General features: G+C 48.6%; 1 protein-coding gene across 4 annotated transcripts in view; it reads right to left on the reverse strand.

Annotated features, from left to right (window-relative positions):
* The window catches only part of FRMD4A (FERM domain containing 4A), a 289,877-nt gene that overhangs the window by 122,464 nt on the left and 150,047 nt on the right, over positions 1–17,366 (reverse strand). For all 4 annotated transcript variants that reach the window (XM_075024704.1, XM_075024703.1, XM_075024702.1 and 1 more), the window contains exon 2: positions 14,226–14,291. In XM_075024704.1, the coding sequence (XP_074880805.1) occupies positions 14,226–14,291 (66 nt within the window). The remainder of the gene's footprint in view (positions 1–14,225; positions 14,292–17,366) is intronic.

The raw sequence follows: 17,366 nt of genomic DNA on the forward strand, positions 1-17,366 counted from the left end.
CAGTAGAGATTCATCCATCAATACCAGAAGAGAAGTTGGCCTATGGCTCTTTGCTGGTTTGCCAGACTTTTATTAAAAGCACAAGAATGCCAAGTCTGTAATGTCTAAAAGTGAATTTATTTAACAATGAACTCTTTGAAAAGGGAGTCCCAGATGTGTAATTAATAATGAATCAGTGATGTGAAATCTGATCCAAAGCCTACTGAAGCTGATAGACAGACTCTCTGACTTCAAGGAGTTCTGGATAAGGCTCTCATTAGGCAAAAGGAAAAAAAAAATAATTAAAAGCTGAGCCAGCTAGTTAGTTAAAAAAATATTATAGCTTGGATTCTGCGCTTAACAGAGACATACAATAATCTGCACTGCACATAAATCCCCTCTCTGCTGACAGGGGACTCACACGTTTCTGTGTCTGAAGCTGATCTTGAAATCTAGGAGATAAAAAAAATAAAAAAAAGCTGTGAGAGAGTCCCAAAAGGAAAACCTCCAGTGGTTTGAACCACAGCTCATTTCCTCTTGGCATGAATTGGGAGATAACTGTCATATATGTGTCATTTGAAGGCAACAGATGCTTCTCCTCTCTGCGTGCCGAAACCCTGCTCGCTCCCCCACCCTGCGCACCCACCTCTGCTCTGCCTCGGCTGGCTTTACATCAGCTACACGCAACGCACGGCGTGGAGATAATCAACCTGAAATTCCTGCCAAGCTCAGCGTAGCATGGTGCCTAAGCGGGGGCATGCAGCTTGTCTTCCATCAGTGCAACTTAATTCAATTTGTCAGGGATGCAGACGGCTTGGGTGAGACCGATCAGGTCACCGCTCTCCCGACATTGGCCGAATTTTGCACAATCACTGCGAGATAGGGTTGTGGCAACCCCTGTTTTTCATTTGCCTTTCACTATGACCCTAATGCGGAGGTGGAGGAGATGTTTGCTGATGAAAAATTTCATTGTTCCATGTCTTTTTCAGGAGACATAAAGCACACAAATTAAATCATTCCCTTGAGTCAAATAGTTTTAAGTACAGTAACACAGCTCATTTTTGAATAATCAAATAATAATTAAAAATAATCAGCTCCCATTTCTGCTGACGAACCAATGCGTCTACATTGAATTTGCTTTTTTAATAGCAAATTGTAACTCAATCTAAATGTAAATTCCTGGAGAATCTGCTATCTAATTCTCATTATTTCCACTTGCTTAATGCAATTAGAAACATCTGTCACTGATCAACTGTCCACACAGTGAAAATAAATAATAATTCATGCTATCTGCCTCCATAGTGTTTTTCAGGGAAAGGACTGCTTTAAAACTGTTTGCTAAAGCCCAAGAGCTAGAGCTGTGCAAAATGCTTGTGACAAGCTCTGAATCATACCAAATGTGCCTGACCGTCAGTGTCTCTGTACCTCAGAAACATTTCCTGAATAATTTGAGAAAATCCTGGATACATATAAAAGTGACCACCCTGGTTTCTGGAAACATTTGGCTCTGGGGTCTCCATCCTCAGGGATATGTTGTGTCCTGCTGGGGGAAAATCTCATCCCCTACTCCCAAAGCCTGGACCCAAAGTCATGCCAGAGCGTGCGGACATTTGTACCGATGGAACTGTGGTTGCTGAAGGGGCAGCAGGAGGCCAGTGAATGGGACATAGGTGCAGAGAGAAAGGAAACTGGAGTCACTGGGGCTTGAGGGTTATCCCAGCTGCTGCCTGTGGTCCCAGTTTGGCTCTGCCCATGAGAGGAGCAGAGCAGGGAGCCGTGAGAAAAGGGCGCCCAGTCCCCATGGGATGGACCAAGTCAAGGGCACGGATGGTGCTTCCTCCACTTTAAAGCATATTAGTACATATAAACTATCTGTATAAGCTCTCTGGTTGCTCAAAAGACAAGAAAAATCAAAGGGCTAGACAAGATAAGCCTGAACTGAACCTCAAGAAATGGGCTCGTTCGTCCCCTGCCCACTAGTGATAGGGACGGAGAAGGAGTAAAGGCAGAGTCTAAGTGGAAAGGTATTCTCATTAGACACCTACTGCTGAAACATCCTCAAAAGAGAGAACTAAATTAATCAAAAAATCAGTCTTCCTAGTAACCAAGAGAAGCCCAGTGACCCCTCAATGTTTTTGCCTTTGAGCTGCTCAGCAGCTGGAGGCTCATCCCATGCAATGGCCTGGCTGCTATGGGGGGGCTGATGCACAGATGCTGAGGCGGTCTCCTTCAATAAACAGCAGAGAGACTGGGGAAGCATCAGCAATGGCATTGCCCACATCGCTGTGTGGGTCAGAACAACTCTACGCATGAAATGCTTGTCCCGGCTTCAAAGTGAGGATGGGAAATGAAGTGGAAATGGCTTGGCTGGTTTATTTTATTTAAAAAGGGCAAAGGAAAATCTCTTTAATTCATTTCTTTTCCAGGAGACAAGTGTAACTTAGAGACATTATGAGATCCACTCTGACAAGCCAAAGTCTCTAACACTGTCTGGACTGCCAAACCAGGAGGGCAGCGATGAGCTGAGAGTTGCTGGCCTGTTCACCATCTCGTCAGGTCGCATCTAGTCACCGCTGCACCTCCTTCTCCAACCCCTCTTTGTTTCTCCATCCTCCACCATAACCACAGGGTTACACACCCAGCAATGAGCCAGAGGTACCTCTGCAGCTCGGCAGCCTTTGGATCCCAGTGGCCCAAAATGCGCTTGTGCCCGTGTGAGGATGAGGGGATGCCTGTACTGCTCACTCCCCATTATTCCAGGGGGTGAAGGGGACGGTGGTTCCCAAAAGCAGATGTGACAGGGACCAGGCTGCACCGCTACTCTGCTGTCTGCTTGCACAGGAGGGATTATTCTTGTTCTGCTAACAGGAATGCTGGAGACAGGCAGCGCAGAGGGGAGACTCCTCTCCAAAAATAGGGATGAATCACTAAAGCAAAATCTATGCTATTAATCAATTTTCCCAAAGATAATAACCTTCCAGAGTTGGCACATTTTGCTGGCTCTACCTCCAAGCATCTGGTTTGAGCTGCTACCGAGATAGCATCATCTTCAAAGTCGGGTCAAAGACTGGAGCTTCCTCCCAAGGTGGGTTTAGATTTGTGCTTCTTCCTCCCCAAATACAGGCACTTTCCCAGCAAAGGTAATAACAGAATTTTCATTCAAACATAATAATGATGAACCATGTCTAAGTGCAGATAGTTAGGCAAGTAGGAGACATCCTATCTGTATTAACAGCCTCTCATCCAAAACGATTGCTTGTTCGGGAGAGGTTGGAAGAGGAATTTAAGGGGAGAATGAGCATGTCTTGCTGCTCGTGATGAGGTCATGCAGGTTTTTTTTAAAGCATGACCCAATTATAAGCTGAGGGCCATCTCCTCTGTCCTGAAAATTAGAAAAGCTGATGGTTTTTCTGATGACATCCTGTATCGCAGCCGACACGAATGCCACAGGCAGCCTTTCTGTGCTCGCAGCGAATGCCGTGCCTGCCTCGCTCCTTCTCCGGGCACTGAACTCATGGGTGTGCTGCCGTCAGCAAGCTAGCGCATCCCTGGGGGAGGAAGGGGAATTTGGGAAAATAAACCACTGAAGAGAGAGACAAATCCATTTTGACATCAGATTGCCCAAAGCTTCCTCATGAGTAGGCACTTCCCCGAAATAAAGACAGAAAGGACCGACAAGCCACACACTGGAAATACGGCAAAGGCTGGGGGATGGAGATTTGCTCTATCACTTGGGGATGGCATTTTGTGTCATTTCCAAAGAGATTGGACCTAAAACCCACACTCCTGTGCAAAGGCAGGGGGAATGAATGGGGACTGTAGAGGGAGAAGGGGTGTGGGCAGGGTTGGAGAGCACCCAGGTCTCCCTCGGGAAGGGCAGTGAGGTCTCTTCGCATCACCGCGCCGCCCGTCCCCAACCTCCTGCCCCTTCTGCATGGGTACAGATGTCTCCTTTCCTTCCCATGCCACAGGCAGCGGGGCAAACCAGCCCCAGCAACCTTTGCTGGTAGCACCATGGTGCCAGACCCAGTCTTTTTTGCTTTGCTCAACGCCACTGCCAGGTGTGATGCTGAAAACCATGTCTGCGCGAGTGTACGTGGGCTGTCCTAAACTAACCAGCCCGAATGCATTGCGGTGGGCAAACCATTCCGACCTGACACCACACAGCCACGGCCAGCTGCCGCTTTTGGTTACCTGCAGCAAGGTAAAGAGAAAGGACACCATTTCCCAGTGAGATGGTAACAGTTTAAGACCCTTTTTGCTCATTATCTTCAATACCCCTGTGCCCAGGAGCCTCACTCGTGGCCGAGGCTCTCACTGTGCCGTGCCGAAGGAAGAGCCTTTTGGCTGAAAGTTGAGATCTTTTGTCTAAGCCGCATTCGCTTGTGGCTGAAAAAGAAAGGGAAAGGGAATAGAAAACAATTTTCTATAAGCTGAGTAATGTAGCTTAGGCAATCAAGCCTGGCATCTCTCATTCACTATCAACCTAGTACTTGTACTGCACAGTCTGATGGCAGCAATAAGGGGAAATGCTCCATCGTGAAATGCTAGCTTGGATTGGAAATGCATGGGTTTTTACCTTGGCTTGAAAGCAAATCTGCTATGCTGCCTTGCTCATCATTTCTTCTGAGCTACACTCTTCTGGACTGTTCAATATCGCCTGAAATCATCTGGTATATATGTTATTATTTTTCAAAATTGCTTGCTCAGACCATGCTATAAAAAAAAATGTTCTATTTCCATTTCCATTGCCTTCCAGGAGGCAGCTTTTGTCCCGTGCCACAGCACTTTCTTACCCGAATTTACTATTTGGGTTTCTTGTCCAGCCAGGAGGACATAAAAGGAGGCATTGGAGCCAAAGCGGGACTGATCCGACCACATATAACCACCCACAGCATAAACACCTACTCAAGAGCTAACTGCAGAGAGTCCTTTTGCAGTCAAGGAGAGAGAGGGGCATGACTCATTTCAGACAATCCATTTTAGGAGGAGGTCAGTTGTGCCCTGCAAGTGCCCTCCTCTCTCCACCACCTGTAAAAGCATAGCTCAGGCACAGACACCCATGCTCTATGTGCCTTAAGTCGTATGAGATAAATCTCACCACTGCCTGCCATGGACCAAATCAGGCAGGCGCTCAGGCAAGCCAGGGCTGGAGGCGAGCGATGGGATGCGGCACCAGCACAAGCGCTCATCTACCACGAAGGAGAAGCAGTGGAGAGTAGAAGGAGCTCTATGCATTTCATCCCCATCATCCTGCTACTAAACCTAATTTATTTCCACCTTTGGGCTTGGTGGTGCCCCGTGGCTGAGCCCTGCGGTCACCCCGGGGAGGGTGAAGCGAGGCTGGGGGACATTGGGTTGTCCATGGCTGGAGCAGCACCTCATGGGATACAATGATGTATTTCACAGCCACTGCTGGACGCTCGCAGGGTGGCTCAGGCATGAACAAAAGCTCCAGTGAAGCCACAGGGCAGCTGAGCTGGGCAGAAACAATAGTGAATTTTTGAATTTCTCCCAAGTAATTGTGAGTGAGACGTTTTCTCTGTAATGGAGCCATTAGATGCTGGATGTGCCATTCCTGTACTGGTGTATGTGGTGGGAATGTGGTATGTGCTCTACAAAACTTCAGGGGTTAACTCATCGGAAGGGAAAGAGCTTTCTCCATTCGCCAGACATTTTACTGGGATTGTCACAAGCCCCCCACTAAGTTTGAAAAGCTCCATGTGTGCTCAAATTTAAGGGTATTTGACAAATTTTAGCAGAACAACTGAACCCCCCCCCCCGAATATCTTCACCTACATTTGGCCAGCTGTAAAGAATATCCAGCTCTCAGCATATGCGGCATGAATAAATATGTCTTCAGCTTATCTCTCTCCTGACAGCTTATGGATAGCTCCCCAGCCTGTATTAGTTTAAATGCAATTTATTCTGGAAGACTGATAATAGGGATATTGATTATGCAGGCCCTTGGAAATCACACCCTCATTTCGCTCCTCGGAGGAGCATGATTGCCATTCCCTGTTCATTTTCTTACGAGGCCATAAGCACTTTGCTGTGGGAGCCCGTTCCCTGAAGCTCCTAATGTGGCACCTGATAGACGCGCAGGGTTCGGTTACAGGGGTCTTAGGGCACGAAAGGATGAAACCTGCTCTCAGCTCTTTTCAGAGACCAGCAGGCAGCTCAGAATGAGGGGAACGCGCAGCATTACCGTGCCAGGGAAGCGTCATCCCCTCCAGTTAACCTCCTCACGACACAGAAGCACTTCTGCCATAAGCGAGGTCAGCCCTGACCTGACTCATTCTCCGGGGTCACTTTGCTCCCAGCAGCTATTGCCCCCTGCCTCCACCTGTCCCATCTTCTGCTAATGCTCCTCCCGTGCCGATGCTGAGCCGCAGGCGGCTGCCGAACAAATCTGGAGGGATTGAGCTATCCCTGCTGGGTTTCATTAATTTCCAGGTTTGCCTTTCCTACACGCGGCTTTGCTTTCTCTAGAGCTGCTCGACCGGCTTGACCTTCGCTGCACGGCAGATCCCCTTGGAGGCTCTCCAGGCTTCCCATCCAGTTGGGCTCGCTGCTGATCCCTACCCTGGAGCTCTGCACCCTACCTGACCTCTTCAAATCCTGCTCCCGGTCAACCTCACCGACTAGCTTGACTTGCCAGCTTGCTCCCCACAGCCTGCCTTGCCGGCATCTGACCTTAGAGCAAGTTCTCCTCCGGCAGGTCCGTCCCTTGAGTGCCGTCCGTAGCACAGGGGCCGTGTCCCTTCTCACTCAGCACCGTGGTCCCCCACGGTGAGCTCAGGGGAGCCTGGAGCACCCAGCACGCCTGGGAGCTTCTGGGCTTGGACCAGCCTCTCGGGGCCAGCATTGGACTTGCTGAAGCCAAGCCAGGGTGCACGGCAGAGGGTCTTTCACCCCCTAGTTTCTAAGCCCTGCGCAGGATTTCCCTCTGAGATGCTCGTTCCACCTCCTGTCCCAAATCCCTTCAGTTTTGCCCTCGTGATTGAGCCTTTCCACCTTCACGCCTCCTGAGATCCCTCTTGGCCCTTAAGCTGAGTTGTTCACTCCCCACCTCCGCACATCAGATTTCTTTCTCTTCTGCCTCTGTGCTCTTCCATTTCCACTTCCCAGCAAACACTCTCCCCTCCAGGGTGGACTTTGATGGGCTTCTGGATTCACTGGAGCCTAAGCTGAGAAATGAACCCCAGAGCTACAGCCCTCCAGCCTGACACCAGATGCTCTGTAGGCCACGGATGGCGGCGGTGGATGCTTTTTGAGGGAATTAGTGAGGCTCTGTAGAGCAGCTCAACACAGTCACGCCTTGCAGGCTGAAAGGCTGGGTTTGGGAGCAGACCTGGCTCTCCTGGTCTGTTTTTCATTTATCCATTAATCCGGTCTAAGGCAACATCTAGGTATTGTGCAACAAACACCCTTGACTGCAGAAGGTGTGCTGACTGGGAAAGCCAGCAATGCTCCCAGCACCACATTCCCCTCGGAGCAATGCTAAACATATTTTCCTAATGTTATTTTTTGGTAAACAGCCAACTTCTCAGCAGAAAAGCTCTTAACTCACAGCTCACTGGTTGCTCAGTGAGACCACAGACCTCAATCTCTGGTCCAGGCTCCCACCTTCCTTTGTGCAGAGCAGTCTCTCCTCCATCCCTCCACATCCCGTGGTGACCAAATCCAGCCATACATTTGCCCCATTTGCAGTCATGCTTGCTGTATTTCAGATGATCAAAACTCTCAAACGGGGACCCAAGAGGCAGTGGTAGGGCAGGAGGAGACTTCTCTGCAGGAGGGAGATGGCTTCACACTGTTCATCTGCCAGGAGCCACAGGCTGTGGATGGCGAATTGCGTGTTTTTTTCCCAGTGATGTAAATCCCACCTCAGACAATTCTATAGCTCCCAAGTTGATCCAAAGCTGTGGATCTTAGTATTTTTAATGCCAAAGATGTTCAAAAATCTACTTTGCAATTTTCCAAATGCTTGCTGAGCTGGACTATAGTCTTACTCTTGCTATAGTAAATCAGGATTTGTTTTTGAAATCAGACTTATACCAGAGTCCTAGCATTGCAGTTAGTTAGGGAAAATAAAGCCTCATTTCCAGAAGGCACATCTGAGCACCCCTTCATCTCCAACCCATTTTAAATTATGATCCAAATCCAATTTTTGAACGTTTTTATCAGTGCAAGGGACTGGATCCTGCCAGATTCCTCGTAGAAAACTCCACTCGAGTTCAGCCTGGTCTCCAGTTATTTGTCTGCCCTACAGAAAACATGGTTGGTTGTTTGGGGTTTTTTTGAGAGGAGCAACACACCAACCCACAACCTACAAAGCCGCTCAGAGGACAGTTGTCAAGCCAATGCTGAGCCCTTGCACTAAGACGAAGGGACACTTTCCAGCTGCTTTGCTGCAGGTATGGAGAGGTTGGGTGGGGAGTGGGGATGCAGGGAGCCTCCCTCGGATGCTCACCAAGGGCACCATTGCCAGCCCATCCCAAGTCTCCGTGCCCTATAGGACATGCCCTATAAGCAACCCCAACAATATATTCACCGTGCTGCTCCTGCAAGGATGTGAGGGAGGGCAGTGGACCCGGCAGAGCCGTACTCACCCTCTTGCCCGCTCCTGCCTCTTCGTTCCCAGCCCAGCTCTGACTGCTGCTTCCTTCCACGGTGATGGTTAAAAGCACTTTTGGAGCAGAGCTTGCAAGCACTGCAGGGAACCGAGATGTCTTCCCCACATGGTGAGGACGGCTACCGGCACCCAAATGTCTCCATTTACGGTCAGAGCCGTGCGGCTGCATTTCTGCATCAGAAACCGGGAGCTGGTGCTTTTAAAGGGAACCCCAGCTTCGGCAGTGGAGCAGAGCTGGAACACATTTTTCTGCAAGTTTTGTGGCTTCCCAGGGGCGATTCAGCCCATCCTGGGGCTTGTTTATCCTACTCTGAGGGTGGGATATATTGCTGTGGTCCTTATGCAAAACCTCTATCCAAAATTAGACAGCTTCTCCCCAGTGGCAGGCAGGTGCCTTCCTTAGTACCTCCTGAAGGGGAAACTTCGCTCACTGTGCAAGCCCAGGTAACCACTCTGCTTACTGGCATGCAAAAGTGAGGCAGCAAGAAAATGCAGGTAAATCCCCATTGACTGCAATTTCCTGACCACGAGCAATACTGAAAATATTGCAAAAGCTCTAATAGCATCTTGGGAGGAGCGGAACATTTTATTCCTTCCTCTAACCATTATTAGTGGAGTTACTGCTCTCAAAAGATGCTCTATCTTCCCCGGTACAGCATGCCTCAGCCTGGCCCCAGCAAGGCTGTGCCTGGAGGAGCAAGGGACACCAGTGAGCTCCGAACTGAGCATCTCCACCGGGATGGCCACGCTGGTGACAGCCGTTCATACGGACGTGAGTCACCAGCCCACGAGGTGTCTCGCCAAGCCTGGTGTTGGCTCACAGCTACCAGCGTCTCCCAGTCTGGAGTGGTTCCTGGGGATGAGCTGCTGAAGCACAGCAGACATTGGGCTTTCGAAGGACTCCTGACCCACTCAAAGCAGAGTCGGTGCACAAGGCAAAAAGGTTGGAAAGGGATTAATTAAATTAAAAGCCATTCATTTTGGCTGTGCATATACATGTATGGCTGTTCACGTGGTTTCAGATGCACTTGCGCCGCAGCTGGGAGATAGAAATGCTGCAAGCTTACCCAGCTTACCCTGAGCTGTCTGGGTAGCAAGAGTTACTTAAGAAGTGATAACATGGGCACCCAGATGGGTTAACCACCCAAACACCTACAGATGAGCACGGTGCTGACCCCCATGTCTCTCCCTGGCTCTTCCAAATCAGGCTCAGTGCTCCTCGGGGAGAAGGTTAGAAACAAAAGGCCCAGTTATTTCCTACGATCAAATTTCAGAGCCCTCCAGACCCCACAGACAGCCCTGCTACGAGCCTCGGATGAGCTCTATTTCTGCAATAACTCTTCCAGAGAGAAAGAATTAGGAGGCTTAACACTTTTGGATGACAGTTGCCGGAGCCGCTGTCAGATAACAGGCACCGGCAGCCGGCACAGGAGCCGGGAGCGAGCCAGGCCACTTGATTCAGCCAGCCCGGAAAAAAAACGTGTTTATAAAAACCCACATGAAAAGGAACGAATTGCCAATTACGCATAAGTCTTTAAATAAAGCAACGCAAACCTTTCATGTGCAACAGACAAATGATACACGATCACAGGGAAATAATATAACAGATAGGGAGGCTGAAAGCAGGGAATGTGAGCAAATCCGTTTTCCAGAAGCAAGAAAAGGGACTCGCTCGCTGAAAAGGATTAGCTGGATAAAGCCAAACACTTTAACACCCCCCCCCCCCGTATTAGCAACTATACATGCATCAAACAGAAACAGCAAAAAAACCTAGATTGTAACAAGATCCAAGGAGCCACGCTCTGCTCCTGCTCAGAAAGAAAACGCTGTCAAAAAAATGTCCCATGTAAACTTGCCACACACACCAGATCATCAACAGGCATTTATCAAATGAAACACATACCAAATGCAACTCTTCTTCCTAATCCCAAGTCAAACAGGCTTTGAGTTTCAGACCCTCAGGAAGAGATTTCCATATGATCCTCCTCTGTCTCCATTTATGATTAGCCCTTCTAAATTTCAGCATTTATCTGACAAAACACATTGGGGAGGGCTTTCTTTTATCTGCAAAGCCTGTGTTTCTGCTTTTCCTTAGCTCCTGCTGTACCACTCTGCAGCCGCTCAACTTGGGAGGAAAAGACTTTAGTCAAGACCCTTTGATTGACTAAGCCCAGGATCACTTTCCTGATGGTGGTAACGCCAAGCCCTTGCGTTACGTGCCAACACCGAAGCAAGCCAGCAGTCACAGAAGGGGTTATAAATGCTGCCTCTGAGCCAAAATCTTACTTTTGGGGCTCAGTAATGCAAATAAAACATATGTGCGTGGGGGGTCCCACTGGCAATAGCTGTGTGGCCAGTCTGAAGTGTCTTTGTAGTTTTGGGAGAGAATTTGTGGCGTCAAAGCGTTTCAATCTGGTCTGGTGGAGTTGTCGCACAGAGCCAAGGCTGACTCCTGCGAGCGACCGCAGGAGCAGAGTTACCTCTTGCTGTCCTCCTGCAGCCTGAGGTATGGTCCTCATTAACCATCAGTTGATATGTTTCGAATGAGATATTCGTAAACCCCTGAGTCTGATCACAGCTCATTCGCAGACAAAAAAAGGGAGTACATTTGCTTAATACACTGCTTTTTTTTGCAAACACCCTGATCGTTCCCAGATGCATCTGTTTCTGCCCAGCAGCACTCGAGGCAGCAGGAGAGGAAATTCAGCTCCCCAGAGTCACTGGTCTAGGCAGTTTCAAGATGCTCCAGGTGCCCTCCTGCATCCATTTGAGGGAGCTGTACCCATCTCCCTCCTTCAATCAGACCCGGCTTCTTCTGCTGTTCTTTTCCACACCAAAATACAGCAGCAAGATCCCTGAACCCTTCTCTAAGCAGAGCACTTGATATCACACACGCAAGCGCTGTAAGGCTGCGTAAAGGCAGATCCAGGTGAGGATGTCATTTCGCTCTCACCCATGGCAGAGAAATCAGTTCTACTGATTCCCAGCGGTCTCTCCTAAACTTGCCATAGCAATGTGAAATTAGCTATGGAAAAACTTCCAGGAAAGGTTGAGGTTGGTGGGAAGGAAGAAATTTCACACAAGAATTTAAGAGCCTGGCTCCCGAGCAATTCAAGCCAATGCAGGTCTAGATGTTAAGGCCCAACACAGCTATGGAGGAACATCTTTCATGGCATACACCAGCAAATCAGCCCTCCGTTTCAGCCCATGGCAAGACACCCACAGAAAAATACAGCTTTGAAGTGACAGCCAGAAGCCCAGGGTTGGATGAACATTTTATTTACAGCTTCTTAGTCAGTTCAGCTATGAGATAAGGTAATAATAAAAATAACGGTGCTCAGAACTTACAAAGCAACTTTTATCTGAAATCTCACCACAAGTTACAAACGATACGGGTCAGTTGGTGAGACTTCGCCTGGCAAAGCGCGTGTTGCTCCTGGAGGGACCCTAGTCATTTGGGGACCTGCCGGGACAAAGCGCTACTCATCTGGGTAGCATCAACCTGCTCCTGCCCCGAGCGGAGCAGCCCTAGGACCACCCCAAAGCTGGTGGCTTTGCCCATGCTTTACAGGCAGGCACACCAAAGCGTTGTGCCCACGTCTGCAAAGAGTTTCAACACTGGCGACATACTCGAACCCAAACATCCTCTTCCTCTGTCGTCTTCTCCATCCAGAAGTGTTTTATTTACAATTGCCCTGAGTAGAGGCTACCTCACAGCATTGAAAAGCCACATTTAACCATCTGAGCATTTGAGATGCCTCAAGGGACAATCCTGTGCACATAGGGGCATGGTGGTACTCAGAGATCTAGGTCAACCTGCACGCAACAGAGGTTACTGCTTTTTCTGGGCATGAATTTTTCATAATCACCCCTCCTGGCTTTTCCCATTCATATGTTACTTGAAAACAGCAAAATAATTTATTGTACGAATAAAATTCAACCATGGGTCACTTGCAAACTAGTTAGTGTGATTTACGGAGCAATTCGCTTCCTATATTGATTATGAGAAATTCCCATTGAAGGTATGATCAAACACTTTAAAAAGATAATATTACATGATATTGTTTCCGCTCACTCAGAATTGGACACACAGCTTCCTAAAACAGCCTCCTCAACTGTCATCGTCACTGTGGTTTTTTTTGTGTTACTGATAAAAACCCCAAATAAGCAGGTTGGCCAGGGCAGCTCATATAGATTTCCCGCAGTGTATTTTAAACTGTGATTATTAATATTGTCAGCAGTGCTTTAGCAGAGCTGTTCTCCAATAGCCTATTCATTTTTAATTGAACTAAGAAAAATTTGAAAAGGCATTTATATCAAATAGGAAGCCACGTGCTGCGTCCTTGTGATGAAGGTGGCTGAACTTCCCCCAGCCAGCTGCTAAGCATCAGAGAGCCCTTGCAGCCTGGTGCAGGGATGCTCTTTGTGCAGAGACCGTTGGTATGGTATTTTGTTTTAATTAGTCATCTTGATTTAGCTCTTCTCATTCCAGCCCTGGCCTGGATTGTTCGTGGTTATCCAGGTACTCTCTGACCGCACCGAGTGTCACGGGGAGCTGAGGGATTTCACCTCCTCTGTGACAATGTGCTTGAAAAAATGTTATCCATTAACATTTTATTAATGGTACTTTTAAGCAACTTTTAAGAAAACAAGACTGAATGTGCTTCTGGCGATTCAAGTCGCCTTCAGCAATCCCCATTCGGGTTTGCCAGTGCTGGATAGGATCCAGCCCCCCTCCCAGCTTATCAGCTGCAGCCGGGGGATTTGGGCTCTATGGGAAGTTTCATTTCCTGCTTCTTGGGCTGCCTGTGGCTGGCCATCAACGTTTGTAAAAGGAAAGACATTCTTCTAATTCTTGTTATTAACCCGTTGGTGATCTCTGAGACGTTGAGCCAAAACTGTCAGAAAAGCGCAGGATGCTGCAGCTTCCATCAGCCCATCATTACACCGCCAGCACCAGACTCATTTTTCCTAATTGCCCGTTTGTTTTTTTTAAATAAAAAACAAGGCAGATGGAGCACAGACTTATTGTAATGCATACCTGTGTTTGACACATGATTTACAACCTCTGTAATGTCTCAAGCAACGCCTGCCTGTGGGACCACCACCGCAGCCTCTTCTGCTGCCAGTTGCATTCCCGGTGCAGGTGGGTGCATGGGGCACAGCCGCCTCCGGCAAGGACCCCGGCATCGTACCCCAGCAATTTAGGATGGCAAGTAAAGAAGATAGTAAAAAAAAATGCTGGAGGTATTTTAAGCAGATGCAATACATTTCTCAAAGCTAAGCAATACCTCAAAAAATAGCTAAAAGTGATACAGTAACAGTGTCAAAAATGACCAGAGCTGCTTGGTGCTTTTCTGTCTCCCTGGCAGTGACTGGGACAGTTTTGGCACAGATTAAAGCAAAATATGTCCTGAATTAGTCCTTCCCACAGATATGTCTTTGCAGATCCTTCCCACCCTGCACTAATGCAGCTTCCCTGAGCTCTGAAGGCGACCGCAACGTGAAGTTGCTGAGAAAATCAGCTGAAAACCCTTTTCTCTCCCCACCCCGGGTGAAAATCCGCAGCCGTAGCAAACTATCGGGTGGCAAAACGTGCAGTTCCTACCTGAACGAGGAGCTCCAGCTTTCTGTCGTCAAGGAGGTGCACTTGGCATCTGCGGCCCTCCGTCATCTGCAAGAAAGAAGAGGCACCTTTCATTCCCTGTGGTTTTTTTTTTGTTTTGTTTGTTTGGTTTTTTTTAATTAATCCCCCTTCTTTTGGCACCAGGGGAAAGAAAAGGCTGGAAGGAGAAAAAGAAAAGCCACCCCGGTAGCTGTCACGGAGCAGCGTGTGGCGTCTGCTTGGACGCAGCTGGCGGGATGAGGTCGTTCCAGTGTGAAAAAATGGGGCTGGGGAGATGGTTCACAGCACCGGGGCCCCGATGTTTCATACCACAGCCTCTGGCTTCGCAGCTGGCTTGGCTGGCAGAGGAGACATCCAGACAAGTTTCCCCCAAACCCCTCAGCAGTGATTCAACCATCCCGGAGGTAGCGCAGAGCAAGCAAAGCTCCTCCCTGGGCCGTGCTGACGGTGCTCCCTGGGGTTACACCAGCTGCTCGTTTGGGCCTGAATCCCAAAATAGGCTTGTCCTACTTGGGGTGTCCTGTTTAAGATATACCAGAAGAGCCACTTGTGATATTACTATACCGCGCCAGAGGTGCTTCCATACCAATATAGTTTGTTACAACTTAACAAATAATATCAATAAAACTTTTCGGTACAGAAGACTTATATAAGACTTCCAAGGTCCTGTAGATTGGGATGCCAAGAAATAAATGAGCCGTGGCCTGAGGAAACTCCTCGACAGTCAGTCAAGCCCTCTCCTGGCTCTCCTCTTGCAGAGAGCACCGTAAGCGAGGAGCAACTTTGCTTTGCAGAGTTACGGATCCCGACTCAGCCCTGCAAAGCCCTTCGGCACGCACAGGCACAGGCACAATCCCGCTATCTCCTAATGGGATATGGACTGCCTAAGCCTCTTTGGCTCTTGGAAATCCCTTCCTCAGCACGACTTAGGCAGCACACAGGCAGCCCCCCTGGTGTGGGCTCACCCCACGGCTCTCATGCATGCCCGGACCCACAGAAGCACGGACCCCCAGGTCCCCCAGGGACCCACCACCCTCCAGCCAAGGTACCTTCCTGAGAACTGCGTGGATCTCCAGCTCAACTTAATATTTCTTGCCATGGCAAGTCCTAAAGCATCACCAGAAGGGAGCAGAGGGTCCACGGGAGCCTGGCAGGGGGGGTAAGGGCTGTCAGGGATGCAGCTACCGCAGCACCCAAGGCATTCCTGCCCTCATCCATCCCCTTTCCCCACGGGTGACAGCTGAGCTGAGCCCCTGATTCAAAGCCTCCTTGCAGAGAGCAGGGAGATGCGGGCTTGGGGGTTAACTGGGGACAGCTCGGCTTTCTGCTTTAGCTCTGTGGGTTAAAAATCACCCGCTCATGTGGCTTGATGGGGCCAGACGTGCTGGCATCCAGCAGGCGGTGGTGGAGGGCAGCTGGCAATGCCCCACCATCAACTTCACCTGCCTGGGAGTCCCACATCCATCTCCCTCTTTCCTGCGGCCAGGACAGACCGAGTCCTACCCTGACCCTGGCCTCTTCCGCATAGCAAAAATTCAGATATGCCAACAACTCGAGCTGGCCATGCAAGATATGGAGTTTATTATGAGACAACTTCAGTCAAAATGAGCTTTTCCCTTCAACTCATCCCAAAATTACAATCCTTGCATGCAGAATCCTATGTGATCCAAGCAGACTTTACCCCCGTTGTTACTCACACCAGAATGCCTCTGGAATATTGTGTGCAGCAAAAACCATGGCTTTCCTTCTCGTTTTCCTCGACCACAAGTGGAGCCCTGGCATTGCAGCCAAAGGAAAGACTTGTAAAACAAGGCTTCTCATAAATGTCAGCCAGTTACCACCATGGCAATAAATTGTATTCTTAGGAGAGTTTCCTCCAGTAAGTAATGTTATGCAAAATATTACTTCTCATATAAGGTATATATGAGTGAGATTTTTCTCTATGAAGTCTGTGTTAAACAGCTTTCAGCTCGGCTGTAAAGCTACACCAGAGGCTCGCAGAAGGGCTTTGCAATGGTTTGCCCTGCTTGGAATAAGAGTGGTGTGGGTCATGTTCGCATGGGTGCAGGGAGCAGCAAGTTTTCTCTGCTGGCCTTCCCCAGCAGATAAAACTCCGAGTGGCTGAGCTCTGCTTTGGCATTTCTCTCGTCCTCTTCCCGTCACATATCTCCTCCATCCCCAAGGTGATGAGTATGCACTGATATTCCAGTTTTAATACGAGTTTACCCACAGCAAGAGATAAAGCAGTGAGTTTATCGCGGTGGTAACATGCGATAGCAGGGATGGAAACACAGTCCAGCTCTTGCATGTTACGCTCCATTGGTTATACCAAAGTTGAAAAGAAGGTGAAAGGGGGAAGAGGTAAAATTTTCTGAGATGCTTGACTCTGTGCTTTAGTGTTTCAGCAAAGTGCTTGCTTTCTGTGTGGAGCTTCTTTAATCTCTCCATGCTTTTCCATCCCAGAGTTTCGTAACCCCTTAGTGTTCTTGCTGCTTAAAGAAATCCCAAATGCAAACAGCTGCTAACATGAAGTATCTGAATAAAGTGAAGCTCTGAAACGGAGCACACGATGGTTGACTAATTGCAAGGTATTTCACGAACATCACTTGCAGAAAAGGAGGAGGGAAGAGGAGTGAAGGGAAGGAAAGCACACTGCTTTCACATCAGCTTGTCCCCAGCCATTCCGTCCATCAGCAAAGTGGCTGTCAAAGAACATGATCATTTTTATAGTTTGGTCACTTGGTTTTGTCTTGGCTGATACCTTGAAGCTCAGAAGGACCACAATGTATGTGGCTGGAGATCTGCTACAGTATTTCTTTCTGTAGACAGAATGCCCAGCCATGGGGCTTTTCGATTCCCTTAGAAACAAATGATGCTTTCCAAGAGGAAAGAAAAGAAAAGAGGTAGAAGACAGACTTCCTGCTAGATATAAGCTAAAATATGATGGTCCTACCCTCCCTCCTTTCTGTTTTATTATTCCACCAGGTGTCTAAAGCCTACACTATGTGCTTTTTTGCATCATCAGATCAATACAAACTCTGTTAATTTGTCAGAGCAAGAAACGGGAACATTTCAAAGCACAGCAGGAAGGAACTGATTTAGCACAGTCTGTCTCCGTAAAAG

The sequence above is a fragment of the Buteo buteo genome, chromosome 4, assembly GCF_964188355.1.
Source record: "Buteo buteo chromosome 4, bButBut1.hap1.1, whole genome shotgun sequence".
Taxonomy (NCBI): domain Eukaryota; kingdom Metazoa; phylum Chordata; class Aves; order Accipitriformes; family Accipitridae; genus Buteo; species Buteo buteo.